At 42.5% G+C, this 18,536-nt stretch overlaps 2 protein-coding genes across 2 annotated transcripts in view; one reads left to right on the forward strand and one right to left on the reverse strand.

The window, feature by feature from the left end:
- The window catches only part of LOC105189128 (uncharacterized), a 32,488-nt gene extending 15,439 nt beyond the window's left edge, over positions 1–17,049 (reverse strand). The window contains exon 1 of the mRNA XM_011151035.3: positions 16,729–17,049. Within this exon, the coding sequence (XP_011149337.1) occupies positions 16,729–16,793 (65 nt within the window). The 5' untranslated portion in view covers positions 16,794–17,049. The remainder of the gene's footprint in view (positions 1–16,728) is intronic.
- Positions 1–18,536, forward strand: part of LOC105189129 (unconventional myosin-Ie) — an 80,335-nt gene that overhangs the window by 36,288 nt on the left and 25,511 nt on the right. The window lies entirely within an intron of this gene.

The following is an 18,536-nucleotide window of genomic DNA, read 5'->3' on the forward strand; positions in this document are numbered from 1 at the left end:
ACGCTTCGAAACCGCAAAAGAGCGGGAGAATTCAATTTCAATTTCAATTTCAATTTCAAAATTTGCCCCGAGCTAGGTGAATTTCATCGGAAAAAAATTAACTGCTATACCTAATAAATATCTTAGACTATTTATGCCGAAACAAAAGAAATATTTTTTTTTTTTTACAATAAGAGGTTATTTCTCCCTTAAAAATTGCATACGATTTAACACTGATTTAGCACATTTTGCTACAAATTTTTACCGAATATTTGCAGTTTATGTGTACGCTTAAAAAAAAAATATTAAAACAAATTATAGGTGAAAATTCATCCGCCCTAGCGATAGAAAGTTACAAAAGAACATTTTAGTGTTCAGCGTTGCTAAAATTATAGTTACCCCCGCATCTTTTTGTTGCTCCAACGAAAATACATAGCGGTTATGATACGCACACGTAGTTATTATCGCTAACAGCCAGTGGTAACACTGGCTGGAGAAATAGTCTACGCGATTATCGTTGCCACTTTTCGTTCTCTCAGTGCAACTACACGAATGCCGACCTGAATATTTCAGTCGAGCCACGAGCGGATTTTTAATCCAATGCAAGTGAACGTTTCAATCGGCGAGGGTGAATTCGATTCTTCACGTCAGATTCATCCTTCAATCTCTGTGAATGAACTCGCGCGGCGCGGTGAGTATTTTCACTCGAGATTGAAGGTTGAATCATTCCGCTTCCCGATCAGGAATTTCACCCGAAGAAATTTAGAGAGTACATTGTAGTGCTGCGCGCACGTGCGCGCACGTGCAGTCCGAGGTTCTATTTATACGCGATGCGGAAGGTAGGAGTCTCGAATTTATTGATCGATAACCGACATTAATCGACCGACAGATCGCGGTCGTGCAAAAACGACGTTTATAGCGGATGGATAAAGTCATTCTTTTCTTCTTCTTCTTCTTCTTCTTCTTCTTCTTCTTCTCTTTCTTTTTTTTTCTTCCCGCTTGTGAAAGTATTCGTGCCGGCCGAATAATCATTACAACCTTCTTTTTCCATCCTCGTCGGCGAGGCGTCGGGAATTTTTTCGGCTCTTTGCCCGCTACTTTCTCTACCATCTTCCTATCGCCATGCCGACTCCCATTAAAAAAAACTTATCGGGAAGTCATTAGTACATGGCACGTAGAAGCACTTTTTGTTCATAAAATACCACGAGCGAAAACAATTATATCGACCGAGTCGAGCGACGTAACGTGTCGACGAGAAACGCTCGAACAATTAACGTTGAATAAAAAACAGAATGAAAGAAAGCAGTATCAGAAATGTAGAAATGAAGCTTGACGAACCACTCTCGATGAATCGAGAAGAAGATGTAAGAAAATTATATTGCCGCGATAATATTGCATAATTTCTTACGTATACATGTTTCACGCGTGTTCTTCACTGTCATTAAGAAGAACTCAAATGGAGGATCGAAATATTTGGTTTTTTTTTTCATTTCACGAAACACGTTTAATAACATGTTATTATAATAATGTGCATAATATGAAGAAGTTTTCATTTTTCGACTAACAGGCTTTCACTTTTCAATTACCTTCGATATCAAATAATTGAGCGAGGAAAGATGCCTTTCAATTGCCTTCCAATATGCGATATTCGAAGAATGTTAAGGAAAAACAAGAAAAAGTCTACGAGAAGAAGCGTGAGAAAATATACTAAAATAGGGTAAATCGCCAGCCGGTCTTATGAGTTAAACATTAGGAGTGAGATTTAGTTTTAGATTTAGTTTCTCCTCTCAAGAACTGATTTAATTAAGCAAAATAATGAACGAATACCTCAGTCGAAATATTTCCCTTCGTTTTCTACAACTTTTCCTCATCTTTCTGGCAAGAGATGGATTCCGCGAAGATAAAAAGATTCTTCTTTGGAATTGATCCAACAAATTTTTGCACTTATTCGAAGTTATGAAAGTGTGTATCCTCCAAAGCATGTTGCATCGACCGGAACAAGCGATAATCGGATGGAGCAATGTCTGGAAAATACACGGAGTGAGACTTCTCATTCCAGCTTTAATAACGTTTGCTTCACTGATAACGCAATGACATGAGATCGAGTCGATTGTCGTGAAGAAGAATCACACCGTTGCGCCGTTTACTCGCAATTGATGATCATTTTTGGTCCAATGCTCGCTTCAATTTGTATTCAATTGTTGTCGAGAACGATCAGCGGTGCGGTTTCATTCGGATTTAACAGTTCACGGTACACAACATCTTGATTCCATCCAAATACATACACTGTAAGAAATGATGTGTTAAATTTAACGTATTTCATGTGTCTCAAATCATCCACTCTCATTTATGTGTTAATTTAACATACAGCAAATATGTTAAAAAAATAACACACATATGTAAAAAATTAACACAAGAATTTAACATTTGAATGCCGTCAAGAATCACACAGTTTGTGTTAAATTGACAATACAATGAATGTTACTTCAACATTTGGGAAAAGTAATGATCTATGGATTTAATGAAATGAAAATGTTAGATTGACATAATCTATGCGTTAAAGATCCAATCTCCACATACCAGAAATGTTAACATTATACATTTAACACACGTTAACTATTATAATGAGGAAAATAACACATTGTAGGTGTTGACTATCAACATATAAAACATGTCATAGCAAGAATTCATGCATTTACATACAAATTGTATTATTTTAATACTTGGAAATATCATTTTAACACTTGAAAATAGATAATCTTAATTTAGCACAAGAAAGTCTAGGTAACACAACAACGATATGTGTTAAATTAACACACGACTGTGTAAAAAATTTAACACAAAACTTTCTACACACAAATAATTTTAACAAAAGTACGAAATGTTTTTAACTGTTTAGCAATATCTTTGAACCGTGAATATTGCGCCTCGAAGCGGCTGTTGTTGCTTGACCTGGATCAACCCATGATTTTTTTCGTTTGAGATTATCGAAATAGATCCATTTTCCACCCCCAGTAAGAGTTCGATAGAAAACTCTTTATTTTTTGTCTGGCTGTAAACGAAATGCAAATGTTCACAACTGGTTCGCAGTGGTATTTTCCGATAATTGATGTGGAACATATTTTCCTTCTTTGTGAATCTCTCCCATATCATGTAAACGTTTAGCTATTGTTGTCAACATTTAATGCTCTGGCGAGTTCTGAAACGGATCGTGCTGGATTTTCGTCCAATAATATTTGGAAATCTGTATGTTCAAGCTTTTCTGCTTGTCCCGAGAGATCTTTGTCGTTAACATTGAAATCACCACTTTTGTAATTGTCTAAACCAATATTCACATGTCTTAATTGATGGAGCAACATCACTATAAGTTCTGTTAGAATTCTATGACCTTCAGCCGCCGTTTTCTTCTGATTAAAAAAGAAAAGCAGCGCAAGTCGAAAATGCTCTTTGGGAAGCTCCATTTTTAAGATGGTATTAACATGATTTTTACTCCGTCTATTGTTAGTAAATGGCTAGTTAGTAAATATCTTGGATAATATTGAAGCATTAAGGAACAAGCTGTGATTGGAATCTCTTGCAAAGTCCTCAAAACTAATTCGCACTCCTAATATATTCGCTGGTGGAGATATATCGTAGAGATGTGCGTGAGAAAATCAAGAATTTTTATATCGAATCGGATCGAATAGAATCTCATTTTTTCAAATTCGAATTCGAATCGAATCATTAAAAAATTTAACATGACTATTAAACATGCAAATAATGATGGAAGATTTTAATATGTAAGGGAACATTGATACTGCAATATCATCTCAAAGTAAAATATATATTTAAATATTTAAAATAATTTCTAATTAAGTTATTAATTACAAGTTAAGTTAATTAGAAATTAAGAGTTCAAACATACAGACCCAGACGACCAGAGTTTTGTAACTGATGCACGCAAATGATAATGCATTTGATGCCTGTTCGAATTATTCGGATTCGAATCATAGGCATTCGAATTCGAATAGTTCGCACATCTCTAATATATCGTTTCATATATTCGGAACTCGGAAGCTTCGAATCTTCCTACCCTGCTCGAAGATTCGAGATAGCCTTTGATGAAACTAATTTCAACGAGATCCCGCGCGCGATTAGCGTCGTTCGCATCTCCGAGTATCCGAGCATCCTTCGACATTCAATCGTAATTCACCTCGCGAAGCTTCATAAATCCGAAGCTCCAGACAGAACTTACGGCCCTTCTCACACGCGCTACTCCTTCCGATCGTTCGCGTACATGTTGTACGCGTTGATATCAGCCGTCTGCTCCATCCACGTCCAGGACCGCGTCCTGACATACCGTATCATATCGTATGCTGTATCGTGTCGTAGCAAACGCGCAGACGCGCGATGGGAACGATTAGAAAGACTAATGAGAGGACTACTCAGCTTGGCAAATTAAGCCTCTGTCGAAGCACACACTGCACGGCGTGTGTCAAGCTGGACGCAGCCGCGGACTCTCCTCTCTCTCTCTCTCTCTCTCTCTCTCGCGCGCGCGCGCTCGCAGCAGCTGCGATATATATCCCCGCGTAATCGCGTTACCGTTCGCGTTAGCGGCGAACGGAGAAGGGTATAACGGGGAAGTCCCTCCTCGGCTCTGGACGCGCGCGCGCTCTTTCCGCGCGGTATCTCGATATCTCGCCGCGATTCACGTCGCTCGTGGGTGTGGCGCGCGGGAACAGGTTCTCTTAAAAAGTGCAAGTGCGGCCGATCGTTGCCTCGGTGAACGTAGCGGCGAAGCGAAGCGAAGCGTGCGACTCCACGTGGAGTCGACCTGTCAAGCGGGGGCGGCGGCGGCGGGGGGAGGGGGCTGCGCTCGCTATCGAATCCCTTGATATTTCACGTCTACGCGCGCGCTTTTCCGCCACCGCTGCGATTTCCTCGTCCCGGCGCGGCGCGACGCGATTTAAGCAATCTTCTCGATAACCCCGCACCGTCGCTTGCTTCGTCGGATTGCGGTGTCCGACATTAGGCGGCTGGTTAGTCGAGATCTTTCGGCGCACGATGAAATTGAATTCTCCAAACACGCGGCTCGCGGCGGTTGTCATTAGAATCGCTGCTTGAGAATCGTTTACGAGTTTACGAGTTTTGATTCCCGCTCGCGTCTTGCTTCCTGCATCTCGCCAAGAGACGTAAAGTAATCGTTTGGGTGAGTGTGCTTAATTCCCGAGAAATTCCCTTGTGGAGACTCGATCGAGCTGGTTCCTTGTGGTCGGGGAATAATCGAATTGCGCGGTTTGCGTCGTCACCGATTAGAGTTTCCTTCATAGTCGCTCTGCGAGAAGTCTCCGGCATTTTCTCGAGGAATTTGGAAAGAACGGCGAGAGCGACAGACTCGGTATCGCTGGCAAGCGGAGATTTTACAAGCCTCGGTTTCCAATAAAAATATATACATATTGATGCTAATGTATTTATTTCACGTGTTAATTAATAAATAAGTTGGAATAAACGAATCAGTTAAAATAACTAATTCACCATATTGAGCGAAATAAATAAAAAATTGAGTATTATTTATCAAGCCAAATAAATAATGACAATGGTAGGTTATAGTAAACGAGTAAACAATTGAAATTAATCATAAATCCAGCTTGATCTACCCAATTCGATGAATCTCAAATTTGAATTATTAGAATTTACAAAAATTCCTAAAATTCGAATTAAGCCTGAAATTCAAATTAATTAAATTCAACTAGATTCAAAAGTCGAGCTTGAAAATTAACTTAGATTTGAACCAATCAAATTAGGTTAAGTCCAAAAGTTGAATTTAAAAAAATTAATTCAAATTCGAATTAATTGGAGCTAAAAGTTCCGAGAGACTAAAGTTTAAAAATTAATTTCAATTCAAAATTTAAATTCGATCATACTACTTGATCGATCTACACATATTGATGTATGCTGTAGGAATTCGGTTGACCCACAGTGGAAAGAAAGACATACTCCGCGTTCCGATTCGTCTGGTATCGCGTGCTTACTGAGTGACGGATTCGCACGTCTCCCAATGTAGACTGTGGGCGAGAGCGGCTCGTCGCATTGTGTGTGTTCGCTGAAGTAGGACGAAATGGATTTATTACTTATTGTTGTGCAGCATCGTGGTGCTTCCAGTCCGGATTAACGAAACGGTCCACCTCGAGACGGAGAAAGAGAGGGTCGTCTGCGTCGCGCGATCTAAACCGGCGTCGCTTTTCGGCCACTCGTCCGTTCTCGCGCATCAAGCCCGATCGAGCGCGAGACAAAACGTCCTATTTCATGCGCGACACTTTTCGCGACGCCGCCGCCGCGGAGCTTATTGTTAGAATAATATAGAATAAACGGACGTCGTTCGCGGTCGATTCGCTACGATAAGCGGTTGCGACGATTTCACGTAGGTTGCTCTTGCGCCACGCCGCGTCGTGCCATCGCCGTCGTCGGCGATATTTTCTCGAGATCGCGACAATATTACCGTATGTAGATTTCGCGGCGAAGTAGGCCGACGGCGAGAATTTATCGTCGCAGCCTCCGCGCGCGGTATTTATACGGCCCGATTCAATTAGCACTAATAACGCAAACGCCACGGGGAGTTTCGAGCGCTCGCCGATGCGGCGGCTATTTCCGCGAGCGTTAATCTTCCTCCCGGAGATCAATCCCGCGAGCGAGTACGTGGAAATATTAAAAAAAAGGAAATTACACACGTACAGCACGACGCGCGCTGTATGTGTGTGGAAAAACGAGTCCGGCATTTGCAACCGTATAATCTCACGCACTGACAGGATTATAGTCGGGAGAAGCATTTTTTGTAGTAAGTATTGTTGCGGCTTAGTGACGGTAATCTTACGTGTATACAAGGTGTCTTTTAAATACCGCTCGGTATTTTAAGAGTTGATTTTTCAGGTCATTACGAGCGAACGTTCCTATGTTGAGATCGTACGGTCTCAAAGGCTTTGTTTGGTGGAAAGTCAATGGCGTAGGAACGGGGGAAGTTCTCTCTTTTCTAAGAATACTTTCTCGTAAACGATTAATAAGGGAAGAAAAATCTGCGAAAAGATTCGATTTCATCCAGCAGCGTGGGTGAAAAATAAAAGTTGTATCATGTCTATTTATATCGGATTTATCGAAGAAAGAACTCTTCTCATCTAGCAGCTTTTAGGAAGAAATATTTTTATACATATAATTTTGTAAAATAATAGTAACGAGGAAATTTTTTCAAAGAAATAAATATTCTCTATATTGTTTTACATAAATACGGCAAATTTCTCGCTAGGAATGAACCTTGAAGAGAGAACTCTTCTTGTCTAGGAGCTTTTAGGAAGAAATATTTTGTACATATAATTTTGTAAAATAATAGTAATGATGAAATTTTTTCAAAGAAATAAATATTCTGTATATTGTTTTACATAAATATGGCAGTTTCTCGCAAGGAATGAACCTTGAAGAAAGAACTCTTCTCATCTAGGCGCTTTTAAGAAAAAAATATTTCATACAGTTTTATATAGTTTTGCAAAATAATAGTAATGATTAAATTTTTTTAAAGAAATAAATATTCTGTATATTGTTTCACACAAATACGGCAGTTTCTCGCTAGGAATGAACCTCGAAGAGAGAACTCTTCTTGTCTAGGAGCTTTTAGGAAGAAATATTTTGTACATATAATTTTGTAAAATAATAGTAATGACAAAATTTTTTCAAAGAAATAAATATTCTGTACATTGTTTTACATAAATATGGTAGTTTCTCGTTAGGAATAAACCTTGAAGAAAGAACTCTTCTCGTCTAGGAATTTTTAAGAAGAAATATTTTGTATACATAATTTCGTAAAATAATATATTAATGATGAAATTAAAAATATATATATTCTATATATTGTTTTACATAAATACGGCAATTTGTCGCAAGGAATGAACTCTTATTCATAAAATGACCTGAAATAATCGACGCTTAAAATATCGAAGGGACAGCGAGGTTGGCGATCGAAAGAAGCCGTAATTTTTCGACCAACCACTTACTCTTCCCAATGCGCTCTCCCCATTAAAATGTATCTTTTATGTGTCCTCTCCTCTTTCTCATAGGCTTTTGGCCGCGTCCTGTTATGCATGCTAAGTAGGCGAGAGTATATTGCGCGAATTTTAGTCACTCGCCGTGAACTGCCATTAGAAATGCAAAGACTCGTTAAATTTCACCGAGGAAATCTCCACTTAGCCGGCCGTGTCGTTCCATTTGCGTCTACAATTGAGAGGGAGAGAGAGAGAGAGAGAGAGAGAGAGAAGAGAGAGAGAAGGAGAGAGAGAGAGAGAGAGAGAGAGAGAGAGAGAGAGAGAGAGAGAGAGAGAGAGAGAGAGAGAGAGAGAGCGAGAGAGAGAGAGAGAGGGAGAGAGGGAGAACTTCCTCGCCGGGGTGTCGTAGGTGAGCGCAATCGGTGACGCGTGTGTGCCAATTTCACCGTTAATTAGTATTCGTAATCGCGCGCGGACGCGCGCGCGATGGAAAGTGTCTCTCCTCCTCGCTGTCTCTCCTTTGGATCGACGGTTACGAAATCCCCCCGCGCCCGCCACGCTCGCATGATCGATTTCCGGCGCGACTGCAATCGTGAAAAAATCAATCGTGAAAATGCTCGGGACGGCCGTCGCCGCGATCTCCGGCGGAATCCCGCGCGGCCGAGAACGAGCGGCGATGGTCAACGCCGAGCGGAGCGTATATCGCGCTCTATCGGAACTTAGAAAGTCGAGGAAACGTTGCATGTGAACTGGTCGACTCCCACGCCACATTTACGGCCACTTGCCGTTCTTACGTAAATACTCGCGAGGATCTTTCGATCGCGAAGCGCGTTATCGCTCGCCGATCTGCGAGGTGAGGCGCGATTAAATTCACACTTGAACGAAAGCGAGAGCGCGCGCGCGCGGTCGAGACCCTGAAGCCAAGTCGGGGGAGATCGCTGAAGAAAGAAACTATTCTTCAGCAGCGACTGCGCCCGAGAGACGTATCTCGCTCGTGGGCAGCTCGCGGGACGTTTTAACAGGTGAAGCGACGAAAGGTGAATCCTTCGCTGCGACCTGCTGCCGGTCGAAAGCCACACGGCGCTGGGCGCTGGGGAGGGGAGGGGGGGGTACGGCGAGGGGGGCAGAGGTTTTTATCCGGCTGAAAGCGCTCGGTTTCACGTGGATGGAAATGACAGCGCGAGACGCGTAAAGTACATAAAAGGACAGATAATGAGGGAGTCGCGGCACAAAAGTAACGGCATCGCTCGCCGGTCGCGATCGCAATCCCGGCCTCGCTCGTTCTTTTGTCGGGCTCCGAATTTTAAATCGCCGGATCTCTGGGTGAAGTGACACAGACGTGCGCGCATACACACACATACGCATCGCCGAGAGAGCAGCGCGTGTCAATGGCGGCGAAAGAATGCCTGTTGATTCGAGCACGGGTCGCGATGGGTCAGTGACGTATTTTGCATACACATTGTTGCGCTTGATCGTGCCATAAATTATTTCTTTTCTCGCGTGCGCGTTTCTTATCTTTCCACCGATGCATGAAAATTCCTTCCTCCACACTGCGGAGAAAAAAAGCGGCTCACGTCTCGGGGTGTCGCAAATATTGTCGCACGGACGGCGACGCTGAGTGAAACCGAATAAAAATCGCCAACCGGACTCGAGCCGCAGGATTTAGCAAACGGTAAAAGTTTAATGCGACTGAAAAAGGTGGTCGCAAGGCGAATGTCTCAATTAGCAACCCGGTTTGCAAGGAACGCGCTGTTTTCCTTAATAAATCAGCCGCCGCGGCTTTGTGTTTGTCTCAAATATGTCTTGCTTTAAATTTTATATTTTGTCGGTCGTAAGAAACTTTAAAGAAAATCGAAAGTCGTAATAATAGATACCGGAACGTCGCAAGCGCACTGCCGATGAAGATAGTTTGGACAATTACCAGCTGACGTTTAAAAAATTGACGTTTAGAAGTTGAAACTCAATAATCAATGAGAAGACAAAAGTAAACTAAATTATCAAATTACCACTATTATATTAAGTGATATTTCATTCCTTTCTAAAACGGTATTAGAAGTAGGTAGGAAACATTTTCCACAAGTTGGAAAAATATAACGCAATTAAAAGAAGAAATGTTTCGAGTTTCTCGACTTTCCGTGCTTTTACCTCAACATGTATATTATTAATTTATTCATTTCTTTTCACAATGAATTTCTTTTCTTTTCACTCTCTTGGCTGTGGGAGATCCACTACCAAAAAAAAAAGTGGAATAAACAGAATCAAGTCGCAGATCAATTTACGCAGATTTTATTGCGCAATCAGAAGTGATCAGCGCCAAACATAGTTGATAACAAACATATTAAACAAAACATGCTTTTTTATTTAAAGCCGTTTTTATGTTTTCAATATGTTTTAAACAAGCACAAAAAACATGCAAACGAAACATAAAAAACATATTATAAACGTATTTACACATACGTACTTTAAACACATTTATTTGGTTTTTAGTACAGTTTGAACATTTTGACCTTTGATGCAATTTGGAACGCAATCGATGGTTTAATAAGAAAACTTCCTTTCTGGAAATTCATAAAGGATAATTTATTTTGTTGAAGCATTGACCGCGTGCCGAACCGCATTGGGAAAAAGTTTTTAAATCGTTTCATTTGATTAAACTATGAAATATATATGAACAAAATGTAAATTACTAAGTAAATATACATAATATATGCATGTGTGTATGGTAATTATTTTTTAATAATCGTACAATAATACGTTTATGCGTGATATTGTAGCGTGCAAAAGTATGGAAAGAAATAGATTTGAAAGATCAAATTTATATACACCATCAATAATTTTACGTCCGAAATTTATGTTGAACACTTAAAAAAGGAAACATGTTTAAAAGAACCGTATGTTTAAAATTACCGAATATTTGAAACATGCTTAAAACTTTTGTTTCAAACAAAAAGTTTGAAACGTGCTAACCGGCGATCAACCGTAGGGAATTAAATCGCGCGATTTTTAGCCGACAGAAGCAGCACAGTGCAATACAAATGAAGCGTAATTGCATACCGAACAAATCGCGCAAAGAGAGCCGAGTTTCAAGGTTGTGCAAATTTTGTTGCGCAATCAGTGCAATCGAGCTAAATTGGACCCGAATTATTTCAAATCAGCAGTCGCACGTTGGCTGAACTGAATTAGAGGAAATGATCGGTCTGACTGCATAACGTGAGAATTTCTCCGTCCGTTGGAAGGTGAAGTAAGTCAGACGGTAAGGACGACTCCAATAACGAGTCAGCGGTTCAGCGGTTTCGCGAAGCGAAATTCGGCGGCTTCACGAGAAGGGGGACGGAAGGAGGACGAGAATTTTGCTGGGAAAAATTAGTGCTCTATCGTGCGATTGAACATTCGGTTCGAGTTGTTTTCTGCGACGCGATTTCTTGCACGCGTTATTTCTGTCCTCGCGCTCGCAGCGGCGACCATCTTTTTGCGCGGACCGGTCGCGTCGGAGTCGCTCGGGAGTCCTACGGCTTCGTCATGTCGTTTCCTTCGCCGCTTGCACGCGTGTTACGAAATCTCAGGCGGGGGGAAGAGAGAATTTCGCAATGGATAGACAGGGATAGAGCACTCGCTCTCGCAGCACGCGGAAGGCAATAATTAGCGGCCATTATTCGGCGCGGCGCCGCCGCGCGCGCGGTCCGAATGCGAGGCGAGGCGGCTGCGCGGGCGGGTGGGAGGGAGGGTGGGTGTTAAAATTAAAGTGTTACGTGCCGTTTGTCGAATAAAAGCAGAAATAAAGGAGAAACAGCGGCAACTAGAGCGTCGCGCCTCTTTCCGCGCGGCGCGTCGCGTTCGCCGATTTCCCGGTGAGAAGTGAAGGAGGGGAGGGGGGGAAAGAGAGAAGAAAAAAACGAAAAGAGTGGGACGCGAGACGCGCCAGTCATCATCGGGTCAATTTTCGCGGATCGACCGCGATTGTCCCGCGGCGGGCACGAGAGCGGACGGGGAGCGATGCATTTAATTGGCCCTTTTACGTAACCGCGCTCTTTGTTCGGCGCTAAAATCAGAGTTGCAGCGGCCGGCGTTTCTCTCCTCTCTCCTCTCTCCTCTTCTCTCTGCGCTTCCAGCACCGACAGCGAGAAGCAGCGTTTTATTTTCTCTCCTGACGAGAGACGGCGTTTCATAATGAAGCGCGGAATAAAAGGGAGACAAATCGTCCGGAGGGCGATCGCGCAGTTGCGACAATCCGTCTCTCTCCCTCTCGGAAGACGTTACTTCGCGAGGCCCGCGTTTGATCGCGACTGCCGAGGCCGCTCCGCCGAGTCTGAGTTGGAATTACGTTTCAATCGTGGAACAATTAAGCCTCGTTGAAGAATATTGGCGGCTGGAGCGAGCGGTTTGGGCTGACGCGAAAGCGCGAACGAGCTGCGAAGTATCTATAAAATGCGCACCGACTCGAGACAGACGCCGAGATCGTAGAGATGTGCGAACTATTCGAATTCGATTCGATTCGAACCCGAATCCCTATGATTCGAATACGAATAATTTGAATAGAAATCAAATATATTATCGTTTGCGTGCTCATCAGCTACAAAACGGGCCATCTGGGCCTGTATATTTGAACCCTTAACTTGTAATTAACTTAACTTGTAATTAATAACTTAATTATAAATTACTTTAAATATTTAAATATATATTTCACTTTAAGATGATATTACAATATCAATATTCCCTCTCATATTAAAATCTTCCATCATTATTTGCATGTTTAATAGTCATGTTAAATTTTTTAATGATGCGATTCGAATTCGAGTGAAATTTCATCGATTCGATTCGACTCGACTCGACAGAAAAATTCTTTATTCGCACATCTCTACAATATATCCCCACCAGTGAATATATTAGGAGAGCGAAAATTAATTTTGAGGACTTTGCAAGAGATTCCAATCACAGAGCTTGTTGCTTAATGCTTTAATATTATCCAAGATATTTGGCTAGCCACATTTACTTACTAATAGACGGAGTAAAAATCATGTTAATACCATCTTAAAAATGGAGCTTCTTAGAGAGCATTTTTTAATGATTTGATTCGATTTCATTGGATTCGATTCGAATTCGAGTGAAATTTCGTAGATTCGATTCGATTCGATTCGATTCGATTCGATTCGATATAAAAATTCTTGATTCGCGCATCTCTACGAGATCGAAGCTCGAAACTCGAAACTCGAAACGCACGCCGGGAGTGCGCGGGCTCGTCTGTGAGGGAGAGGTCCTTCGCGCAGAAGTTTCTCAGGATTTTCCCGGATCCCGGCAGCGTCGATTCCATTTAAAACTCTCAAATTGGTCCGAAAATTGGTCGTCCGACTGACACCGATTGGAAATCGCGGCGGCGACGACGGTATATTTTTGCGGCATTCATATCAACTATATTGCACTAGATATTAAACAGAGGATGAAATAAAATATGAAATCCTAAAGTGAGAACCAGAGGAAATATTCACAGAGCTTTGGCTCTCGCACTCGTTTCACACTCGGGATATTTTTGACTCGTCCTCGAGAAAGATTATTCGAAATCATTTGAATAGTTACAGTTTTTCCTACCAGTATTTACACCAGCAAAGTGTGCTCAAGTCGCTCAAAGCGTTGCAGGCACTTCGCTGGATATGAATGTGGCATAGAAATCGAAAAGGAAAGGAAACTTAATCCTTGGAACCCTCGGATGGATTCATCCCACTTTTGTGGGAAACTGGGGTGTGGATCCCGCGATTGGGTCGCGAGAGGTCTTTCGTGTCGCCGCTTGCTCTCGCTTTCGTAGGGAATTTCCACGGATTAGCACGGCGGCTCGGCCGTCGAGAGTCCGCCGCGCGCTTCGATCAAACGGGCAAACTCAATTTGCAAATGATACAGCTGGCGATAACGTTAATAACGGCTTGTCCTTTGAGCATGACGAATGGGCCGCGCATACTCTCTCTCTCTCTCTCTCTCTCGTCTCTCGCGGCTCGCTCGTGAAATTTCAGCTGTCCGCCTTTACGAGCGAGACTTCGGCGCAACGGAGCGCTCGCAACAACGGCGATAAAATTCGAACACCGCCAGCAGAGCGCGCCTTCGCTCCGCGCGGCGTCGCCTCTTCGTGTCTTTCTCACCGGTGTCGCGCTGCCGCAATTAGTCACCGCGCGCGAAAGTGCCGCCGAAAGAAACGACCGCGAGCGGCCGTTGAATGGATTTCGGCGAAAGAGCGAGAGATCCACGCGCGCGCGAGTGAAGCCGGGACACCTTTCTTCAAGAGCGCAAATTCGGCTGACTCGGATAACCGATCCCGCTCGATCTCGTAATACCTTCCGCTCAAAAAGTCTCGGCCAATAAAAGCACAAGGTACTCAGGTAATTATTCAGGTAAATTTATTTCGTCGCTCTCAAAATAGTCCCCATTCTGCGCAACGTACACATGGCAACGCTCGATCCAACCCTTCAAAACACTTTTCACAAGCCGATTTTGCTATGGCCTTGAGTTCCTTCAGCGGATTCTCTTTTACTGCCTCAGTCGTCTGAAAACGCTCACCACGAGGCGATAATTTGAGTTTTGGCAGGAGGAAAAAATTACAGAGTGCTCGCCGGATGATGTTAGCCGAGTGTGTTTGGCCAAATAGTCACGTAGGAGAAGCGATGGTGCGTTATCCTGATGCAAAATCCACGAGTCGTTTTCGGTCAAAATGATATGGACAGAGCCGTTTGATAGCCGTTAAGCTCGGCAGCGATCTCTCTTTCACTCACACGGCGATTTTCGAGCTCTTCTGATTTCTTCGCTCTTCTCCGACGTTTTCGTCAGTATTTGACGTGGATGGGCGCGACCAGGACAAGGCGAGTCTTCGACGGCTGCACGACCCTCTTTGAGCAATTTATACCACTCACACTCTTATGTTTTTGAAATACAGTCACCCCCGTATGTTTTTTCTAGCACTTCGACGCGTTGGTTCACAGTTAAAAACGTTTTGCACTTTTGTTAAAATTTTTTGTGTGTAGAAAGTTTTGTGTGAAATTTTCTACACAGCCGTATGTTGATTTAACATATCGTTGTTGTGTTACTTAGACTTTCTTGAGTTAAGATTAACTATTTTCAAGTGTTAAGATAAAATTTTTAAATGTTAAAATAACACAATTTATATGTAAATGCATGAATTCTTGCTCTGACATATTTTATATGTTAAAGTTTTATATGTTAAAACACCTAAAATGTGTTAATTTCCTCATTACAACAGTTATCATGTGTTGTATTATATAAAGATTGGATTTTTAACACATAGATTATATCAGTTTAACATTTTCATTCGATCAAATTTCATCAAATCATAGATCATTACTTTTCCCAAATGTTGAAGTAACATTCATAGCATGTCAATTTAACACAAACTGTGTGATTCTTGACGGCATTCAAATGTTAAATTTTTGTGTTAATTTTTTACATATTATGTGTGTTATTTTTTAACATATTTGCTGTATGTTAAATAAGCACATAAATGAGAGTGGATGATTTGAGACACATGAAACATGTTAAATTTAACACATCATTTCTTATGGTGTTGGTATATAAGAAATTTCGTTGGAAGTATAAAATTCGAGGCTCTCTCTTTGCTCCACAATATTCGACATCGTAAAAATCGTAAAAACGACACCTGAAGTCGACTGGCACAAATAGCTGCCACGAACGAACTAATTGATAGATCGCGCTCTAATTCTGACAGGAAGTCAAGTACAGTGGTACCAACTTAACCGCGGAAAGGATTTCGAAATATCATAAACGCGCGTCATTTAGACGAGTGATTCCGTGTACTTTTTGAGCAGAAGGTATACGCGTCCGCAAATGAATGAAAAGCCGCAACCTCTCGTGCAAGATACGACAATCGACTGTCGACGGGCAACTCGTCGGTGACGAATTTTTTTCAGCAGCCTGCGCGTTAATACTCTTCAACGAGTGGTTGAGCCTCATCAGGCTTCTTTGAGTAATCTCAAGCTCCATGAAACACTTTCGACGAATCTCAGGACTCGTCAGACTTCTCCAACTCGAATCTGAAACTTCGTCCATCTGCTTCGTTGAATAACCCTGAGATTCATTAAGCCTCTTTCATGAGCATCAAGCAAATAAGATTCTGCATTCTCCCATTCGCCGGATGTTTCAACGAGAATACGTCGTGCGCGTTTCCGGAAAAACAAAGCTAGAAGAGGAGACACCTTCCTCTCAGGGGTGTAACTTACACATTTCACCCCGGACACTCGTTGGGGAAACTCGAGGGTGAATTTTGCCGCGTGCCCGACACCCGATTTGCGAGGTGAAGCGACAACGAGAGCGAGTACGAGAGCGGCGCGCTCTCTTCGCCGTCGTGTTAATCGCGGCAAGTGTCCATTAAAAGCGACGCTACTACCTTCGTTAACTTTTAGGATAAGTAAAAGTTCACTCGATGATATTTTTTAACTGCTGCCACTGTCGTGCCAGGTGTTAATGTATATTTTTTGTATTTTTTTTAAGGGGAGGATTTATAATGTTTACAAATAGTCCGGGCCATTTATGTTGAAATAAAAGAAAATTTTCTTTTACGCCGGAAGGTTGTTATTCTTCCTTTAAACAATTTTATACGATGTAAAACTGTTTTTTTACACATTGCTAAAAATTTTTATCAAATAGTTGTGGTTCAGAACAGAAATATTCTAGTATTCAAGGCTTGACTTTTTAACGATACTGCGCAGCGCGCGCGCGCACGCGAACGTACCTGAAGAGCGGAGGACTCTCAACAGGACAACGAGCATATGACCTCCCAGGATCCCAGCACCTCATATAGGTGGCCCGTCACCCTCACCTGTTCCCACGGAATCCCGCGAAATCGTGTCTGGTCCTTCACCTCCGAGGGGGGATGCTTTTCGGGGGATTCACTGTGCGTTCTCGCGACTTCGCGCGCGATCCATCCGTGTTTCACGCGCGGCGGCTGTGCTGCTGCTGTGCGCGCGTGTGTGTGTGCGCACGCGCGCGCGCGCGAGGTTCGATCGCGTCGATCGATATCTCGTTCTCGCGACCGAGGATCGCGCGGACGGAACGTGGTCGCGGCTCCGTGTACACTGCGGCCAAGGATCGAGTGAAGGTAATGAAATAGCTAAGTGTAGCGGTCGCTGTCTCTGTCTCCTTCTCACTCCCTCCCCCTTTCTCTCTCTCTCTCTCTCTCTCTCTCTCCCTCCCTCTCTCTCTCTCTCTTTTATTCCGTCACTCTTCCCACGTGCGGCTCCCACCACTTCTTTGCAGTCGCGAGCTCCTCGATTGGTGCGCGTTGTTTCTCGTCCGCGGCTCTCGAGCCGTCTCGCGTCGCACGTGGCTCGCGGAAGAGCACCTGTCAAACGCGCCTTACGTGCGTCCCGCTACCGCGGGGGTGGAGGGAGGGAGGGAGGGAGCGATGATTTTAAGCACCGCGATATGATTTTCGCTGATTCTGCACAGGGTAGGGACGCCGATTGTTTTTCAAACAGATTGATTTGAAGATCGACTCGAATCACGAAGAAAAGAATCGATCTTGAAAAAGTCGGTTTGTAAAGAATCGCTTTGAATCGGTATGCATGTAAAGTGAGCCACTCATTAAAGATATCTACTGTCAAATTTCTACAGTTCTAAAGTGGACCTCGTGTAATTCGTATAAAGTGTAATATGAATGAAAGAAATTAAACAGATGGTACTCTTTGGGTTGTGTTGTGTGTGCGGCCACAACAAGATAGAAAAAGGTCCTTAAATCTTTATGCTAAGGATTTGATTGGTTTGATTGAACATCAGTCAAGGGTTTTTAAACGTTATTAAATAAGAAATCACGTTTATTATTATACGCATATACATATGTATATAATATATACTATTATATGGAGTGGCTGTGACTGTGATTCACGCGTCCTGTTCCGCTGAAAATTTTCGCCCGCGGGACATAAACGGCCTAAAGGCAACGTAATGTGCATCGTGCAGCCATTAAGTGAGCCATCAAATATTACAACTAAAAAGGATTAGAAAAAAAACTATATTACTAGTAGAAACTGAAAAAATCGTATTGGCGATGTTCAGAATTTACAGATCGAGCCTTGAATCGATTCGGTTCCAGCAAATCGATTTGAAATCGATCTTTTAGACTTCGATTGATCGATCTTCGATTAATTTCTCATTATTTTGACGTCATTTTGACGTCATCATGATTTTCTGTTCTGCCTGGGATGGTATCTTGGCCATCGCGACAGAATTTAACGTGCTGACAGCTTCATCGACTCGACAAGTAAACAATAGCATATACAGTTTATAAGAAAGAAAGCAACGGCAATGGGCTGCGATGACTGTGATCTTACCTGAGCAGTTAAAGCGATGTATCACAATATGAAGATATAAATGAAAGTATAAGGTAAAAATATGAAGTATGTAAGAAGTTGGGGCTCTCGAGTGTTCTATGAATTTTATCGAAGGAAAAGGCACAACATTGATAACAATGATGACAATTTTATTGGTTACAAGGAAGAAAGGAGAAAGTAAACAATAGTATACAGTTTGTGGGGAAGAAAG

This window comes from Harpegnathos saltator, unplaced genomic scaffold (genome assembly GCF_003227715.2).
Source record: "Harpegnathos saltator strain DR-91 unplaced genomic scaffold, Hsal_v8.6 scaffold708, whole genome shotgun sequence".
Classification (NCBI taxonomy): domain Eukaryota; kingdom Metazoa; phylum Arthropoda; class Insecta; order Hymenoptera; family Formicidae; genus Harpegnathos; species Harpegnathos saltator.